General features: G+C 38.8%; 1 protein-coding gene across 2 annotated transcripts in view; it reads right to left on the minus strand.

The window, feature by feature from the left end:
- Positions 1–1,215: 1,215 nt before the first annotated feature.
- DOK6 (docking protein 6) overlaps positions 1,216–15,102 on the minus strand; it is a 268,564-nt gene continuing 254,677 nt past the window's right edge. For both annotated transcript variants that reach the window (XM_089516957.1, XM_089516956.1), the window contains one exon: positions 1,216–7,978. In XM_089516957.1, the coding sequence (XP_089373083.1) occupies positions 7,839–7,978 (140 nt within the window). In that variant the 3' untranslated portion in view covers positions 1,216–7,838. The remainder of the gene's footprint in view (positions 7,979–15,102) is intronic.

The raw sequence follows: 15,102 nt of genomic DNA on the forward strand, positions 1-15,102 counted from the left end.
AACCGCTTTTTGATGCTGTTTGAAGGAATGTTGATGTGCTGGGCATCCTTGAGGCTGGCCCTGGGGCTTCAGAGGACTTTGAGCAGCTGCTTGGAGTACATGCTTATTACAGGAGTCACACAATCACAAGATATCAGGCAATAACTAGTAACTGTGCTGGATCTTTAATGAAATCTCATGGGACCAGAAATCCTATGAGATTTCAGACAAGATTATTCAGGCATATATGCTGGCCATTTTATAAATTGGGGTGGGGAACCCTTTGACAAGGGAGTCACCAGCTGTCTGGATGGATGCAGGTGACCCCTTCACCTGACCGTTAGGGCTACTCATACTAATTGGCTGGGAGTAAAAAGACCACCGAGATGTACTAGACAGGTGTGGCTGGCAGCCCTGCTGGACCACTTACCAGTCACAGAACCACTGGGCCTCATGTCCCCACAGCCTGAGGGTACATAAATGTGATTGATTTATGATTATGGTTATGGTACCTGTAATATCATTAAAGTTATGGCCATCTTGTTAACCCACAATACAGTGTCAAGCCCATTTGTCCTGGTGCAACAACTTTTACTGTGAAATTTTCTACCCTCCAGATTTTATGCATTTCTTTGGAACTGAAGAAAATTCTTCACATATGTAAAATAAAAAAAAAATGTGTGAAGACTTTAGGTATGTATTAGGGAATAATTAACACATACAGAAAAATAATGTTTCTGCACAGAAAATAGGCTGCAATAACTGTTTATATCAGAAGAACTTCAAGTCTGAAAATAGGTGGACTAGAACAATAATGATAGGGTCTGATAATGAGCTTGCATTTGTGTTATGTCCAAGTATCTAATGATCAAATGTCATCTCCAGTATGGCACTGGAAAGGCCAAAGTGTAGGATGGAGGCCATGGAGGGCATACGTGGGCCATTACCATGCAGAGAAGAAGTTATAGCCATTCTTCAGACTTATCAATTGATGAGAGCTTGTCCCATGGTCTGAGGGGAATCTAGGTTGTGGCTTGACAGATATTCTCTACAAAGGAATATAGATCACTGGATCCAGGGTTAACAGTCTGTTCTCACTCAACTAGTTCCTTATTGCCAAACACTTAGCATGCTTCTTATTATGGCATGATAGAATAACAACAAAAACCACATCTGTTTTCAAACCCTCTTTGAAGAATATTCCCAGTATTTCAGCCATTCCCAGTGTTTCAGCCATTGGTAGTAGTCACACATAGGATGAAAAGAATTATATGAGCTTCATTAGCTCTTGCACTTCTAAATTATTTTGTTTTATATCTAGAAAGCATTATTTATATATTTTTCTCTCTCATATAACTCAGATGCGTCAACGGTCTGTTCTGCCCAAACATTTCAGATCTGGAGAGAAAAACTTGCACGACACATCTTAGCATTTGTTTAATCTGGTTTTAATTCAAATCTCATAAATGCTTTGGTTCACAGGGAAAACTGGATCATCACATCACACAGAGCAGAAGAGCAGTGTATTTAATTCTTTCCATTAGTAGAACAAGAAATAACAGTAAATGTACCATTCAGTCAAAAGAGAGCATCAGTGAACAGCAGCTGAATGTCGTTTTAAAACAGCTGAAACCCACTTTGCCCCATACACACTTAAATTACTTTCTATCCATGACAGATGTTAGGGCAGTCTTTCTTTAAGAGAAGTTTCTTGCTGAACTAGATATGAATGACATCCCTCCACCCCAATTGTTAATGATTCTAAAATTGGGGTTTTCTTAGTGCACTGTATTTGAAAGTGAGATTCTTTAAGTATGATGAACCTCAACAATTCATTCTAGCCTAATATAAGAATATAACTGTTTTCTTAAAAGAATCTAATTGCCATGTGAGAGCAAGTATGGGGCTATTGTTACCACAGTACTCTCTAAGAACCTAAAAATCACCAGGGAAACAAGAAGGTAGTTTTGGGATATGTGGAATAGATATGGTTGGTTGAAGTTTTAATGATTTGGGCAACTGATACTGACTTTTATGTTTTATATTGTAAACCATCTTTGGAAAGATTGTAGTTTTGAAAGATAGAGAAGAAATGCACTCCATATATAAATATAACAGCAATAATTAGGCAAGATAGAGTCAAGAAAGGACTTTGTGCCATACCTATTAACTGTGCACTACTAATTCATCATAACACAAACAGAAAATCACATTTTAACTGTGGACTAGTTATCAAGACTAACCAGTCCTACTCTTAGAATAATTAACAAAGATTAGATTCCATCCCAAAGAATGTTGAAAGTTTAGGAAAACTCTCATCCGTTCACTTAAACAATTCTATGATTATTATCAGTGGTCAAAATGAAATAAATTAGAGCCGAACTACATACTTTATAAATGCAGATTGTAGTTATGTCTCTCTTTTCCCTCCCCCCCTTTTAAAATAAAACATTCTGTCTCAGCACAAGGGCACCGATCAGGATGTGGAATTTTGTGGACTGGTAGGAGATCTTTAACCTTTGGTGCCCAACAATACCTCAGTCTGTGTTGGAAGCCCCATGCCCGCCACTTACAAGGTGATTCATGTATTTCAATGGAGCAGGTTCCTGATGTTTACTTTTATATTAGGAAAAATAATGTGTTAGGTCAGAGGGGTGGGGATGCAGAAGGCAGTTACTAGCTATTGATGTATCATGAAATGTGACCATTATTCAGCTATCAACTTTTCTGTAAAATGTTGCACTTTTTAGTCAGCTTGTTTGAGATCACAATAGAATTTGGACTTTGAACTGAAGGGTCAATGGAAGATGCCAGCCATCCCTACAGATTGCTCCATCAACTAGCTGGCCTGGATGAGTCTGTTGAGCTACTATATCTGGGTACAGAATGTTCTATAGTGTCATGTACAGGCAGGGGGAATTGCCATCATTCCAAAGTTTCTTTTCCAAATTTAGGAACTTCTTAAATATACTACAACTACCATATTTTTTTATCTGTCCACAACACATTGGATTAATAATTTGGCTTTATTACATCAACAGAAGCATGTGTTGCAATCACTGGGGTGATCAAGAATCTCATGCATGACTTATTTGAAAATAACTGTGGCCACCCAATGATTTCAGATACATCCCTCTGTTATCTTGTATGTGTACAGAATAAACTTTAAGGATAAAACAGCGCAGCAGTTTGCCCAGTCAAATATATTTTCTTATCTATCAAAAAGCAATTTGATCAACTGCACCAGAAAACTGCTTGGAGTGGAAGGAAGTTTATTTGCCTTGGGCAAATTGCATAGCTGTATTAGACATGCAATGGTGTACACTATAGATGCCTCATATTAAACCTCTAGGATTTATGATAAAGAATGATAATGTGCTGTTGAATTTTTTTAATTTATCCTTCACATTGTAATCCCTGTGTGTGTATATTGTTTCTAATGATATAGCAATACATTCTGAAAGCTCTTGCAGCCTTTGGAACACAGCTGTAAGTAATAAAAAAATAACAACATCTATTTTGCCAATCAAAAGGAATTGTGCCCAGTTGCCTTTATGACATGTCACTCTAACAGAATATGCTATGAAAAAAGTATATAAAGATACTCCTAGACAGGGAGGTTATGTGATGCACATTTAGTGTACAATGCTGAACATATGTTATAATGTTCCACTTAACTGAAATAATAGGACTAATTTCTAAGCAGGAGAAGGAAATATAGTCATCTAGATTACTTGAGAAACATAATATATATATGGATTGGGTATTCTTATCTAGAGAACATATGTCTCAAGTCCAAGGGCATTAGCTTAAATCCAATGGTGTTTTTGTACTAGCATGTGGTCCATTCCACTGGCAGAAATCAAGTTCTAGAGTTAGTGCAAAGGAGGAATCTAAACCAGTTTTATATGGTCCTACAACTAGTTGCACAACAACACAAACTCTGAGTTTATACATTATCTCAGTACAGCTATGCTACTGGAATTTTTCACTCTTCAAATGTTATTTGGAATCCAAACTAAATTAATGGTACATGCCTACTGGGAGGATGCTGAGTGTTTATCTAGAGTTATAACTTCTCAATATAATGCAACAATGGTATTAGTGGAAAATATAGGGAGTTTTTCATCCTGTGTAAAATCTTGTTCCATTATTGTTAAGAGATTGCAAATGTTAGGACAATGGATTTATTGTCTTGAACCGAACTTTTTTCTTTAAAGGAAAAGTGTGAATGCAATTTAATATTTAAATTAGCAAATGTAGATTACTGCAGATCCCCCAGAGGAATGTTTGGCAACAACCCATGATCAGAAATAGTGTTGGGTTTCACCAGAGAGGTTGCTGCTTTGGGGCCATGCAAATGCAGTGGGTGAGTTAAGAAGAATAAACAACAGAACTTGAGTTCATCAGGGAGATTACATAATTAATCCCATCAGATCACTCCCCAGCTTCATTCAGCAACTGTTCACTGAGGTCTATAAGCCTGCAGCCTTTTAGACTGCTGGAATGGCTTGGGAGAAGAAAAACCTCCCACTACCATGTATCAATAAACATTTAATCAAAGCAGACATTTCTTCCACACCATTTATAAAAACCCCTTTTTTCAATTCTTCAAACTGCAATAGATAAAACTTGATCTTACAGGGCCAGTGGGGAGGACTCTCACTCTTTTCCGCTCAGCACATCCTGCACTGGTCTGATAAAACAATGAAAGGCAGGAAATTCAACTGCTTGACAGTCTGCTCACAATGTATGTTCCTCCCTTGAGTTTCTAGTGCTTTGGGGGCTTGTTTCCAACATGTCCATTACAATGACCTTTATGGAGACCGAAGTACACAGAACAAAATAATTTCCTTTTATACATTTACTCTTATGCCCGTTACTGTGTCTGTGCCTTTACTAATTTATAACACACTTCATGTTTTGCAATGGATTTTATATAACATCTCTAAAACACAGGGGTGGGTGGGAACCAACCTGATGACTTCCTATCAGAATTACTCCTGTCATTTTGACTGACAGCTCAGGTCTCTCTGAAAGAAGCATTCCATGACAGATATCCTGATCCTTAGGGGGACATATTTTTGTACATGTACAGAGCTACTGTGTTTATCTTGAAATGACTTGCTCAAACCTTTTCAGAGTTGAGAGGTTAGACAATTTATGCAAGAAGTCACAGGGTATTCATATGGCCATTTCCCCAATGCAGGTTGACTTTTTTCTTTTCCTTTTTTGGTAGGCTGTCAGAATGGAAATTTCCATGGAACTGGGTTATGGGAAAGTGCTAAATAAAGTTCTCTCCTAGATGAGAGGCAGGCAGCGTAGTTCAGAAAATACATGTGCTGCCAAAACTACTGCCAGGTTACTCATGGAGCATATTATTTGGAGCACTGGTTTTCATTTTTTATTTTTTGTCTTAAAACCTGATAAGCACAAACACCAAGTATCCCGCTGGGCTTTAGATATGAGCTCAGGGCTGGGTGAGCTTTCGTCCTTGATCCCCTTTTGTGTGTACATTGATGACTTTAATGTTTTAGCTTTGGCTACTAAAGCATTATGCAGCTTGGGACCAGGATATCTGAAAAACTATTTGTCTCCACACGTTTGTCTGGATATTAAACCCTGGAAGAGTCCATTATTGGGGGGGGGGGGGCTGTCATACAAAGACAGACGACCTTCTTTGGGATGGTGACTGAATTTGTTGCCCTGAAACTGGAATACTTTTCCTTGACATCTTTGCCAGGCACCTATGTTGATACCACTTTTTTTTTGTTGCGGGGTACATGGAAGTATTTTTATAGCTTATAATTATGGGTCATAGTTTAATGTGGCTTGTTTTAAACAGCTACTTGTCTATGTTATTTTTGAAAGCAGTTCTGAAAACGTGATTGGAAAGCAGATTAAAAATACATCTTGTTTAATACATTAATTAAACATAGTGGCCTTTTCAGTCAGAGCATCCAATTTCCTCCTTCCTGGCATTTGGGAGACTGAAAATTGCCTTCTTTAGACAGGCCTTTAATCAGGATTACATTTGGTACTTGAAAAAAATGGATTGGTTACTTGACTAGTGCCAAAGTATGTTGACCAGATTGCTTGTTTCATGATTCTTTTGTTTTTATTCAGAACTGTATGGGGTTTTTTTTGGGGGGGGGGGAGGTGAGGTGTCATTCAAAATTTTTCTTACATTTAAAAAAGTTAGGTTTTTGTGTGTGTGTGCAAGTATGGTAATACTCTAAGAGGAGGACAGGTATGGGGCCAATTGTGGCCAGAACTGGAAGGATATGTGAAATTGGAGATGTTAATATTGGAGTGGTGAGAAAGCAGTATTGTTCTGCAACAGTGTGAATAGATAGTTATTCCCTGTAGGAGGTACTGGCTTGGAACAGCATTTTTTAAATCACATAATGCTTTTTAGGGCTTACTTAGAACGTTTCCTTTTCCACTTCTTTTGCTCAGTGGTGTGATTCATTTTTCTTCTTTGGGAAATGACTGAACTGAGCATAGTGGGTCAACAGGAGTTCAATAAACTCAAAAATCAGCTTTACACAACCCAGTTGCATGTGGTTATCCACTGCAAGGGGACAGTTAAAAAGTCAACATTGCAATGATATAAACAGCTGTGAAATTTCATCCTGATTCATCTATGGCTGTACATAAGGTCCCAGGAATAAATTAATTAGACAATAGAAGGAGGTGAGAATAACAACAACAAAAAATGCTAACAAAAAGAAGAGCACATCCATTTTGTTAGTTACTAGACTTTAGTAACAAGAACTGAACTTAAATTATATCTTTTCAAAATTGAAGCATCTTGCCCTATAAAGCTATGGGGCATGGGGCTGGCATTCAGTGATGTGGTGTCAATTCTCCCCTGTACAGTATACATAGTTAAAAGTATACTGACTATAAATTCAGACTTGACTATTTAAATATTATCTACAGTGGAAAGGCCTTGTTGATGCTTTATGACAGTCTTCCCCTGACATCTATAATCACTGTTCCCAGTGGGAAGGTGTGGATAATTAGGATCAGAATGTGCACAGGTAAGAGCAGAATCTGGATATAAAACTTTTGTGTGGAAAATATGCTAGGTAATGGCCTTTTAATACACAAGACAATCTATTTTCTGACAGACTACTAAGCATCGTGATACCATCCCACTGACAGATTCTATCTATTCATCTATTTTGTGTATTGGCTGTAGTTATGAGAATCTGCTTAGTAGTCCCTGGCTCCTTCTCAGATTTGCAACTTTAGGCTACAGACCTGAAGTTACTTAAAATGCATAAATCCCATTGAGGACAATGGGCATAGCTGTGCATAATTGTTGGGAGGATTGCATCCATCCTTCTGAAGTATTTATTAAAGTTTTGTTCATTGAGTAAGAATGACCCAGCTGGTAGCCTGATGCCTAGGATATAAAAGTGGCCACAGTGGTGGATGAACATACATAACAGGGTTGACTGACTGGCAAAAGCCTCACACTGAAAGTGTCACATTATGCTCAGCTTCCCCAGAGCAGATAGTCTTGTGGTCATGTAGAAATCTGAACTGTGCACCATCCGGATTTCAAAGAGAATTCTTTCTTCTTCTCCTTTTAAACAAAAACAAAATCCAACCCAAACACACAGACAAAACCAAATATAAAATTTAAATAAATAAAAGACTTAGATTCTGCCTCAGGGAAGCAGTGATCCAAGCTTTCAGTTTCACTGTCACCAGCCTGGAGACTTGCGTCTTCATTTTTCACTAAAGATTGTCATCTGTGGACACATAAGAAAGAACCAAGCAGTTTCTCAGGGCCTACAGGCAGCTTCCGCAGTCGACTGTCTCTCTGGTCAGACACAAGGTATGTGTCATTGGATGAGGCCTGAGCTGTAGCTGAATCCATAGCTGCTAGACAGTGACAGACGTGGCTCATGCTCCTCATCCTGCTCTGAGGTGTAGCTGGGAAATGTCTGTGCACGAGCCACCTTTGTGGACCCAAGACTATGACCTGGAAGAAGGGAGTGGGGAGGAGGAAGAAAAAGAAGATTAGCTTTATGAACATGGCTATATTTAAAGAACTGAAATTTACACACACTGTGGATGCTAAAAAGATAGGTCTAATCTGCAGAAATAGTGCAGTTTGACACTGCTTTAACTGCCATGGCTCCATCCTATGCTGCTTCACCATCCCCTGCTCTCCACTGGTCACTAAATGCCTGCAGAGTGGTGCCTGTAGTAGCTGAAAGCTGGGGATATTTAAATCATTCTATGAGGTTGGTTTAGAATTGTGACCTCTGCAAAGACCAAAAAAGAAAAAAGAAAAGAAAAATGAAAACAAAGATTTATGATGTCATATGACTTAATACATCAGAAGTCACAAATAGGATGCCAGCCATAAATTAAAATCCTAGATTATCTTTATTTACAAAAAAAATTGGTAAAGTGAGGTGTGTTTGAAAAGTGAGTTGAGAAATCTCATGTAAGCACTAATTCTGAAGCTTACTCTACATATTTTATTATATTTATTATTTTCTGTACTAGATGGGGAACCCTTGCCTCTCCTGTCAGGCATCTTGTCACTCTGCAGACATTTAGTGGCCAGTGGAGAGCAGGGGATGGTGAAGAAGCATATGGCTCTGTCTTGGTGCTGGTACTGCAGCCAAAATGTTGTGAGTTCGATTGTGCAGGGTTCCAGGGTGACCGAGCCATCCATCCTTTTGCTTGTTGGGGGCAATTGGTGATCACGTTGTAAACTGCTTAGAGAGCGCTTAGCACTATAAAGCAGTACAGAAATGTAAGCACTATTGCTATTGCCATTATGCCTCATTGTAGATAATGAAAATGAGGCATACAGCAGGGATACATATCATGTGGTCCTCTATCTGTCATACAACTGCAATTCCCTGCAGCACTAGGCATGAATCCTATTGGTTAGTCCTGTTATATTGCAACTGTTGAATGAATTGTTGAATGGTCAGTCAACATGTGGGTAAATACCAATGATACAGTGGGTCTACTTCAGCTGGATTTGAGCCCTTGCTAGTATAGGCAATTGCAGTGAATGGTGAGAGCTGCAATCCAATAACTTTTGGAAGACAATCTGATTCCCCATGTCTGCATCAGACAGAGCAGGTAACACCATTCTTCCCCAAGGGAAGGAAGACCAGCCAAAAAATCCCAGAAATGCATTTCCAACCTGACAGAAAAATACAATGACAACAACCAAATAATTTATAGGTTTTTCACAATTTAGCTGGGGGAGGGGCAAAAATGAGGCCTTTTCCACCCAATTTTCTTCCTTCAGCCCCCTCTCGTCTAGTATTGAGGCGAGAGTGAGACACTGCAAACTGATAATACTTACAATTCTTATGTTTCCTATGTTCACATTTCCCTGGTAAATTTGCTTGTCCCTTTTATTTGGCTTCCTAAATGATATTTCTAAATGCTCATTTGACATTTTAAGTTACTACATGGCTAGCAAGTTGGTTATTGAAAGACAACTTCTAGAGGAAACAGAATTCTTATTCCTCAGGTGGCCTCTCACTTTGATTTATGGCAGGGTCAGCCCTTCAATAAAGGAAAATTTATCCCTTATGCAAGCTCTTACATCCTTTCAAATTTTAAAATCAATAGTAGAATGTTTCCAGTTCCTGACTGCAATCCTTCACGTACATCTCAAACCAAAATCCAAACATACAACCTCCTTTCCTGTTCAAGACTGGATTAAAGAATTCTGCGGCAGCATGCTTGAATAATTAGGATATATATTTTGACCTGCATACAATGAAATTTATTCCAATACAATATTAGTATTCAGTTTCTCCTGCTTAAATCACAGAAGCACCAAAGGTTGAATTAGCACTGTTGGATCTGCAAATATTTGGTGACCATCTTGATCCTGTCAAGGTAGGCGGAAAATGCCACATGACCAACCACCTTGGAGAAGGTTATCTCAGTCTATTGTTGCTTAATCTACTCTCCCACAAGCCAAACACATCTACAGAAGGAGACCAATCAAAATATGTTATAAGCAAGAACAGCACAAAAGAAAAACAGTAATGGGATCAGGCAGTGAAGTCACAGTCTGCATTTCCAGTGACAATGTAATCATCAGGCAATCTACTCTATTGCTTGCATTGAAAGAACACACATATACCTTTACAATTTGTATTAATATTAGATTTTGAAATCCTGATGAAATGTCATGGTTTAGATGTCTTTTAGTTTTAAGAAGACTTTGCATTAAATTGCATTAAATGGAAACTGGCAGACAAGTAATGAACACAAAGGCAACAGTATACAGAGTTTGCTGGGAGGCTCAATGGCTGCTGATGCTCCTTATACACAATACTTACCCATGACATTTTACTGCGTGTGCCCATAATAAACTGAAAGTTATACCAAAATGCCTACAAACTTAACACTGTCTTTTAAATAAAGTCACCTGATCCACACTTCTGTGTTTCCCAGTTCAGATGAGTGTCTTCAGTAATATGTAATGGACTAATCTCACTCTGAATCTCTCAAGATTACAGGAAGACATTTCATGCAGACATCTTGTTTGGAATATGAAGGTTTACAAGATACCTTTAGCTCACTGCTTTTTCCCAAGCACAAAGATAAAGCATATACTAAGACACTAGCACACAGAGCAATGGATTAAAACTACATGAAAAGAGATTCCACCTACAGAAACAGAACTCCCTGATGGTAAGAGCTGTTTGACAGTGGGATATGTTGTCTTGGAATGTGGTGTAGTCTCCTTTTTGGAGGTTTTAAACAGAGGCTGGATGGCCATCTGTCAGGAGTGCTTTGATTGTGTACTCCCATATGACAAGGGATTGGACAGGATGGCCCTTCTGGTCTCTTCCCACTGTATGATTCTCCTTGGTAGTTGTGAGACATTTGAGTTCAAAGGAATAATTAGTATAGTTTTACCAGATTGCTGGGAGAAGGCAGTTCCAATGGTGTCTTCAATTCATACTGAACTTGACAACAAAACTGTTTCACATTAGAGATGCCTACAGCCTTTCCTAGAATGATTTTGTGGGTTTACGTTTATGTTAATGTGGCCTGAAGATTCATGCACAGAGTTTGCTGCTTTACAATTAAGGTATGTATGTGCATGTATGACATGGCTATGAGTGTATGTGTGTTTTTAAAAATTAAAATCTTCAGATATTTATGTAAAAAGGTTCTACTCATTGAGTGAGATTCAATATGTAGGTGGTCCAGGGTTTTGCCTCTTCAAAATTTGTAAAGATTTATGATCACTGAATGCTTTTAGTGGCGAGTAGTGGGAGGGGATCACTGCCTTCATGATCCCCTCCCATTACATTGGTGGGCTTCTTATAGCTGGGTGTTTGGACTAATCAGCTCTTGTTACTTGCTTTCAAGTCACTACCAGTCCTTCTGTACTGTTGTGCACTGTGAATAGATTAAATGGGGTAGTGTAGTTCTACCAGGATGTGGTTGCTTACTGGTTAAGACACAAATTGTGATGATCAGAAGATCAGAAGGTTGGCAGTTTGAGGCCCGAGTGATGCATGATGGGGTGAACTTCTGTCACTTGACCCAGATTCTGCCAACCTAGCAGTTTGAAAGCATGCAAATGCAAGTAGATAAATAAGTACCACTTCAGTGTGAAGGTAATAGCTTTCGGTGCAGTCATGCAGGCCACATGACCATCAGAATAGTCCCCAGACAATACTGGCTCTTCAGCTTAGAAACGGAGATGACCACCGGCCCCTACAGTCGGTTTTGACTAGACCAGTGATGGCGAACCTATGGCACGCATGCCAGAGGTAGCACTCAGAGCCCTCTCTGTGGGCACACATGCTGTTGCCCTAGCACAGAGTTTGCCAGAGTTTCTTACTAGAAAGTCAGGGGGACATGGCACTTTGCAATAAATAAGTAGGGTCTGGGCTGCTGTTTGGGCACTCGGTCTGTAAAAGGTTCACCATCACTGGACTAGACATTCATGTCAAGTGACTATCTTTATCTTTTTTTAGTTCTAGTAGTCAAGTAAAGGATAAGATTGAAGATAGCTTTTTATTTTTGTTAAAATAAATGTCTCTGACATAAAACCAGCAACAATGAAATTCTCATGTACAATAAGCATTAAACAAACAAACAAACAAACAAACAAAAAACAAAAGAGGAAGACAGTTATTGAATGCTCTGGTAGGAATATAATGATTCATCCTTTTGAGGAAATACCCAGAGACCTCACTTTATAAACACTAACAAATAAGAGGAAGTATAAAGAAATACTGGGGAAATAGTTAACTGTTGAAATGACTTTAAATGACCCATGATACGAAGAAAGATATGAAATTACAACCAGCCAGACAATAAAAAGGGAGGCCATGGTGCCCAGCACAGCTCAGTCCCTTGCAAGATAACACGAAAACATTATATGAATCAATGTATTGTTGATTTCATGCCAATTTTCTTTTATACCCTTGAAAATTAGTTCTGCCAGTGTGCAATAGGCAGCACTTATCAGAAGTGATGGATTTTTGATTTACTCTTCTGATAGTTTATGCTGCATTTTCATCTTGTCCTTCAGACTACTATGTCACGGTAATTAACCAGGCACGGCCTTCTCAGATACTCTAGATGGTTCTCCATCTCATTCTGTCTTCTATCCACCCACTCTCATCTATTCTGTTACTGCAATTAAATTACAGGCTCAGAGCAATATGAACAAACATTTGTGCTATCATACAAATATCATTTGGTCCTATACACATCTCATTTTTTTAAAAAAGAAGAAAGCTATGAAATAGAAATGCAGGTAGATCACTGCAAGGTTAGATAGGGACCAGAAAGAGCTAGCTGATGGCTGCTCTCTCCACCTCAGATCAACAACGGCATACTTCATTACCTGCCTCATCTTAACAGGAGCTGAGATCTCACATGAGACATTGGTATGGAGACATAGGCTTGAAACTGACAAGCCAAATAAAGTGACTTCCAGCTGCTCTCACATGACCTCAAAGTGGCTGGAAACCACACAGAAGTTGTGCTGAGGAGGAAAGATTTGGCCCCAAGAAGAGGATATTAAATCTGCTTCTGCCGGTGGTCTATATGGGACTGCAGCAGCGTCCCACTTTAGGAGTGGGCCACCCAATTGCTGTGGTCTTGGTGTGATTGGTGTTGGAGCAGCCAGAGGCCCCTAGTTACATTTCCTACATCTCTTGGTGCACCATCTCCCAACACAGCTATTTAAAGGGGGGGGGGGAGTTTAACTAATTAAAAGGTAGGCTTTGGAGAACTTTTGATCATTATGTGGTTGGAAAAGACAACCTATACAACAACTGTAAAAAGTAAATTGTGTTGTCATGAGTCAGATGTACACTATTGTAATGAATTAACAAGATGGCAGCCAAGATTTGGTTACTGCTGTTAGCCCCTTGGATATGGAATGTGCAACCCAAATAGATTTTTGCCTTAAGCATTACTGCATAAATGGGAACAGCCTTATTAAAATAAGTAGAACCTAAAGCTGGATCACAAATATAAAACTGTATTTAGAGAAGTCAGCAAGATAAGTTAGAATAAATAAGAGGATTTTAAGGTATTACTTTGAGACCAATGGATTAGGGGGAAAAAAACCTTTCAAAGGCAAAAATTAGAAGCATCTACTCCAGTTAAAGAAATACTTGCAGTCTAGTTTTTATTTGAAGGGTTCCCTATAAGCTTTTAAAGAACTAAATGAATGTTCACATACCTTATGTTGTTATTGTTGTGTGCTGTCAACTCATTTCTGAGTTTGCATAAAATATATCTATCACAGGTTTTGCTTGGCAAGATTTGTTCAGATGGCATTTGTCCAGGCCTGCATTAGTGTAAAATTGGCTACTGTGCAGCTCACCAAAACATACCATTTTGTCTTTCAAAGGCCCCTGTGAATAATCAGTGGGATCAATCATTAAGTGGATGAAAAGGAAGCATTTCAAAAGCCATCACAAGATGTTGTAGATAGGATGTGGCTTCTTTTCTGTGATGGTGGGATAAAGTGGAAGAAACCAAAAGAAAAGAATCTTTCAGTTGTTGCAAGACAAGACACTACAAGTTCTTTAGAATCTTGTGAAGAAACAACCACTTTTCAAAAGAAAGATGTACATATACTTGTGATGAATTTTATTGTAAAAGACTTAAAACAAGGGGAGTGTTTGTTTTACTATAGTTTTAGAAGGTTTATCTCTCAAGATTAAGTTGCAGTTACATGGTTAGGCTTTAGGTGCTGCTATACCAAGAGACTAGGGACAACTATTAGGGTTTAGAAGCTAAATTATTAGGGGTTAGGGACTGACACACTAGAAGACCACAATTCCAAAAACAAGCTGAATTCCCCTCCCATGCCCTCCTGTGCCCTTAGGCCATTTTAGTGCCAGGGCCCCTAGGTCATGGCAAAGTTTCCTTCCCCCACAATTTTTTTTTTTATCCCTCCTCCAGTTTTTTGGGGGGAGAGGTTCTGGAGGAAGGTCATAAAACAGTCCTGGGTGTGTCTGCAAAACGTCTGTGGGCCACACCTTTACCAGTCCTGTGACTGAGGAAATCCAAACTGTGTTGGTATGATTTGTGTGATTTAGAACTTTCTGTGGAAAGGTGGTGTGGATTGTTCAGTCAGGCAATGCAGCAGAATTTTGGCAACTCTGAATATTATAGGTTTGTCCATCTGACAAGATGGTCTGTAGAAAGAGAATAAAAGTGCAGAGACATAAGATTGGCCTTAAGAGTGAAGGGAGACACAGGAAAGTCTATAGAAAATAGATTGTTGAAGAATGGATGAATCAGCTGTAGGTACCAACAAGACTAAGATGCTGAGACCACATAAGGCCATGGCCCATGGAAGAAGAGAATAATAAAATTTCTGCAGCAGTCTTTTTAATCAGCAGAAGTCTGAGTTCATGTAACTGGCTGAGAGAATGCTTCTGGACTAGAAAGAAAATTTGACTGAAAATTATTGGACTAGAAGAAAAACTTTGGGTTTGAATAGAAGTCAAGTCCAGATGCTAGACAGAAGTCTAAGACATTGTAAATTCAACAAGAATACAGACTAACTAACAAAATGAATGACTACAGATGGTTTACATAACTTTAAAGTAGACAATGAAGATACAG

Source organism: Sceloporus occidentalis, unplaced genomic scaffold, assembly GCF_023333645.1.
Source record: "Sceloporus occidentalis isolate IW3139 unplaced genomic scaffold, rSceOcc1.0.p SCAF_3, whole genome shotgun sequence".
Classification (NCBI taxonomy): Eukaryota; Metazoa; Chordata; class Lepidosauria; order Squamata; family Phrynosomatidae; genus Sceloporus; species Sceloporus occidentalis.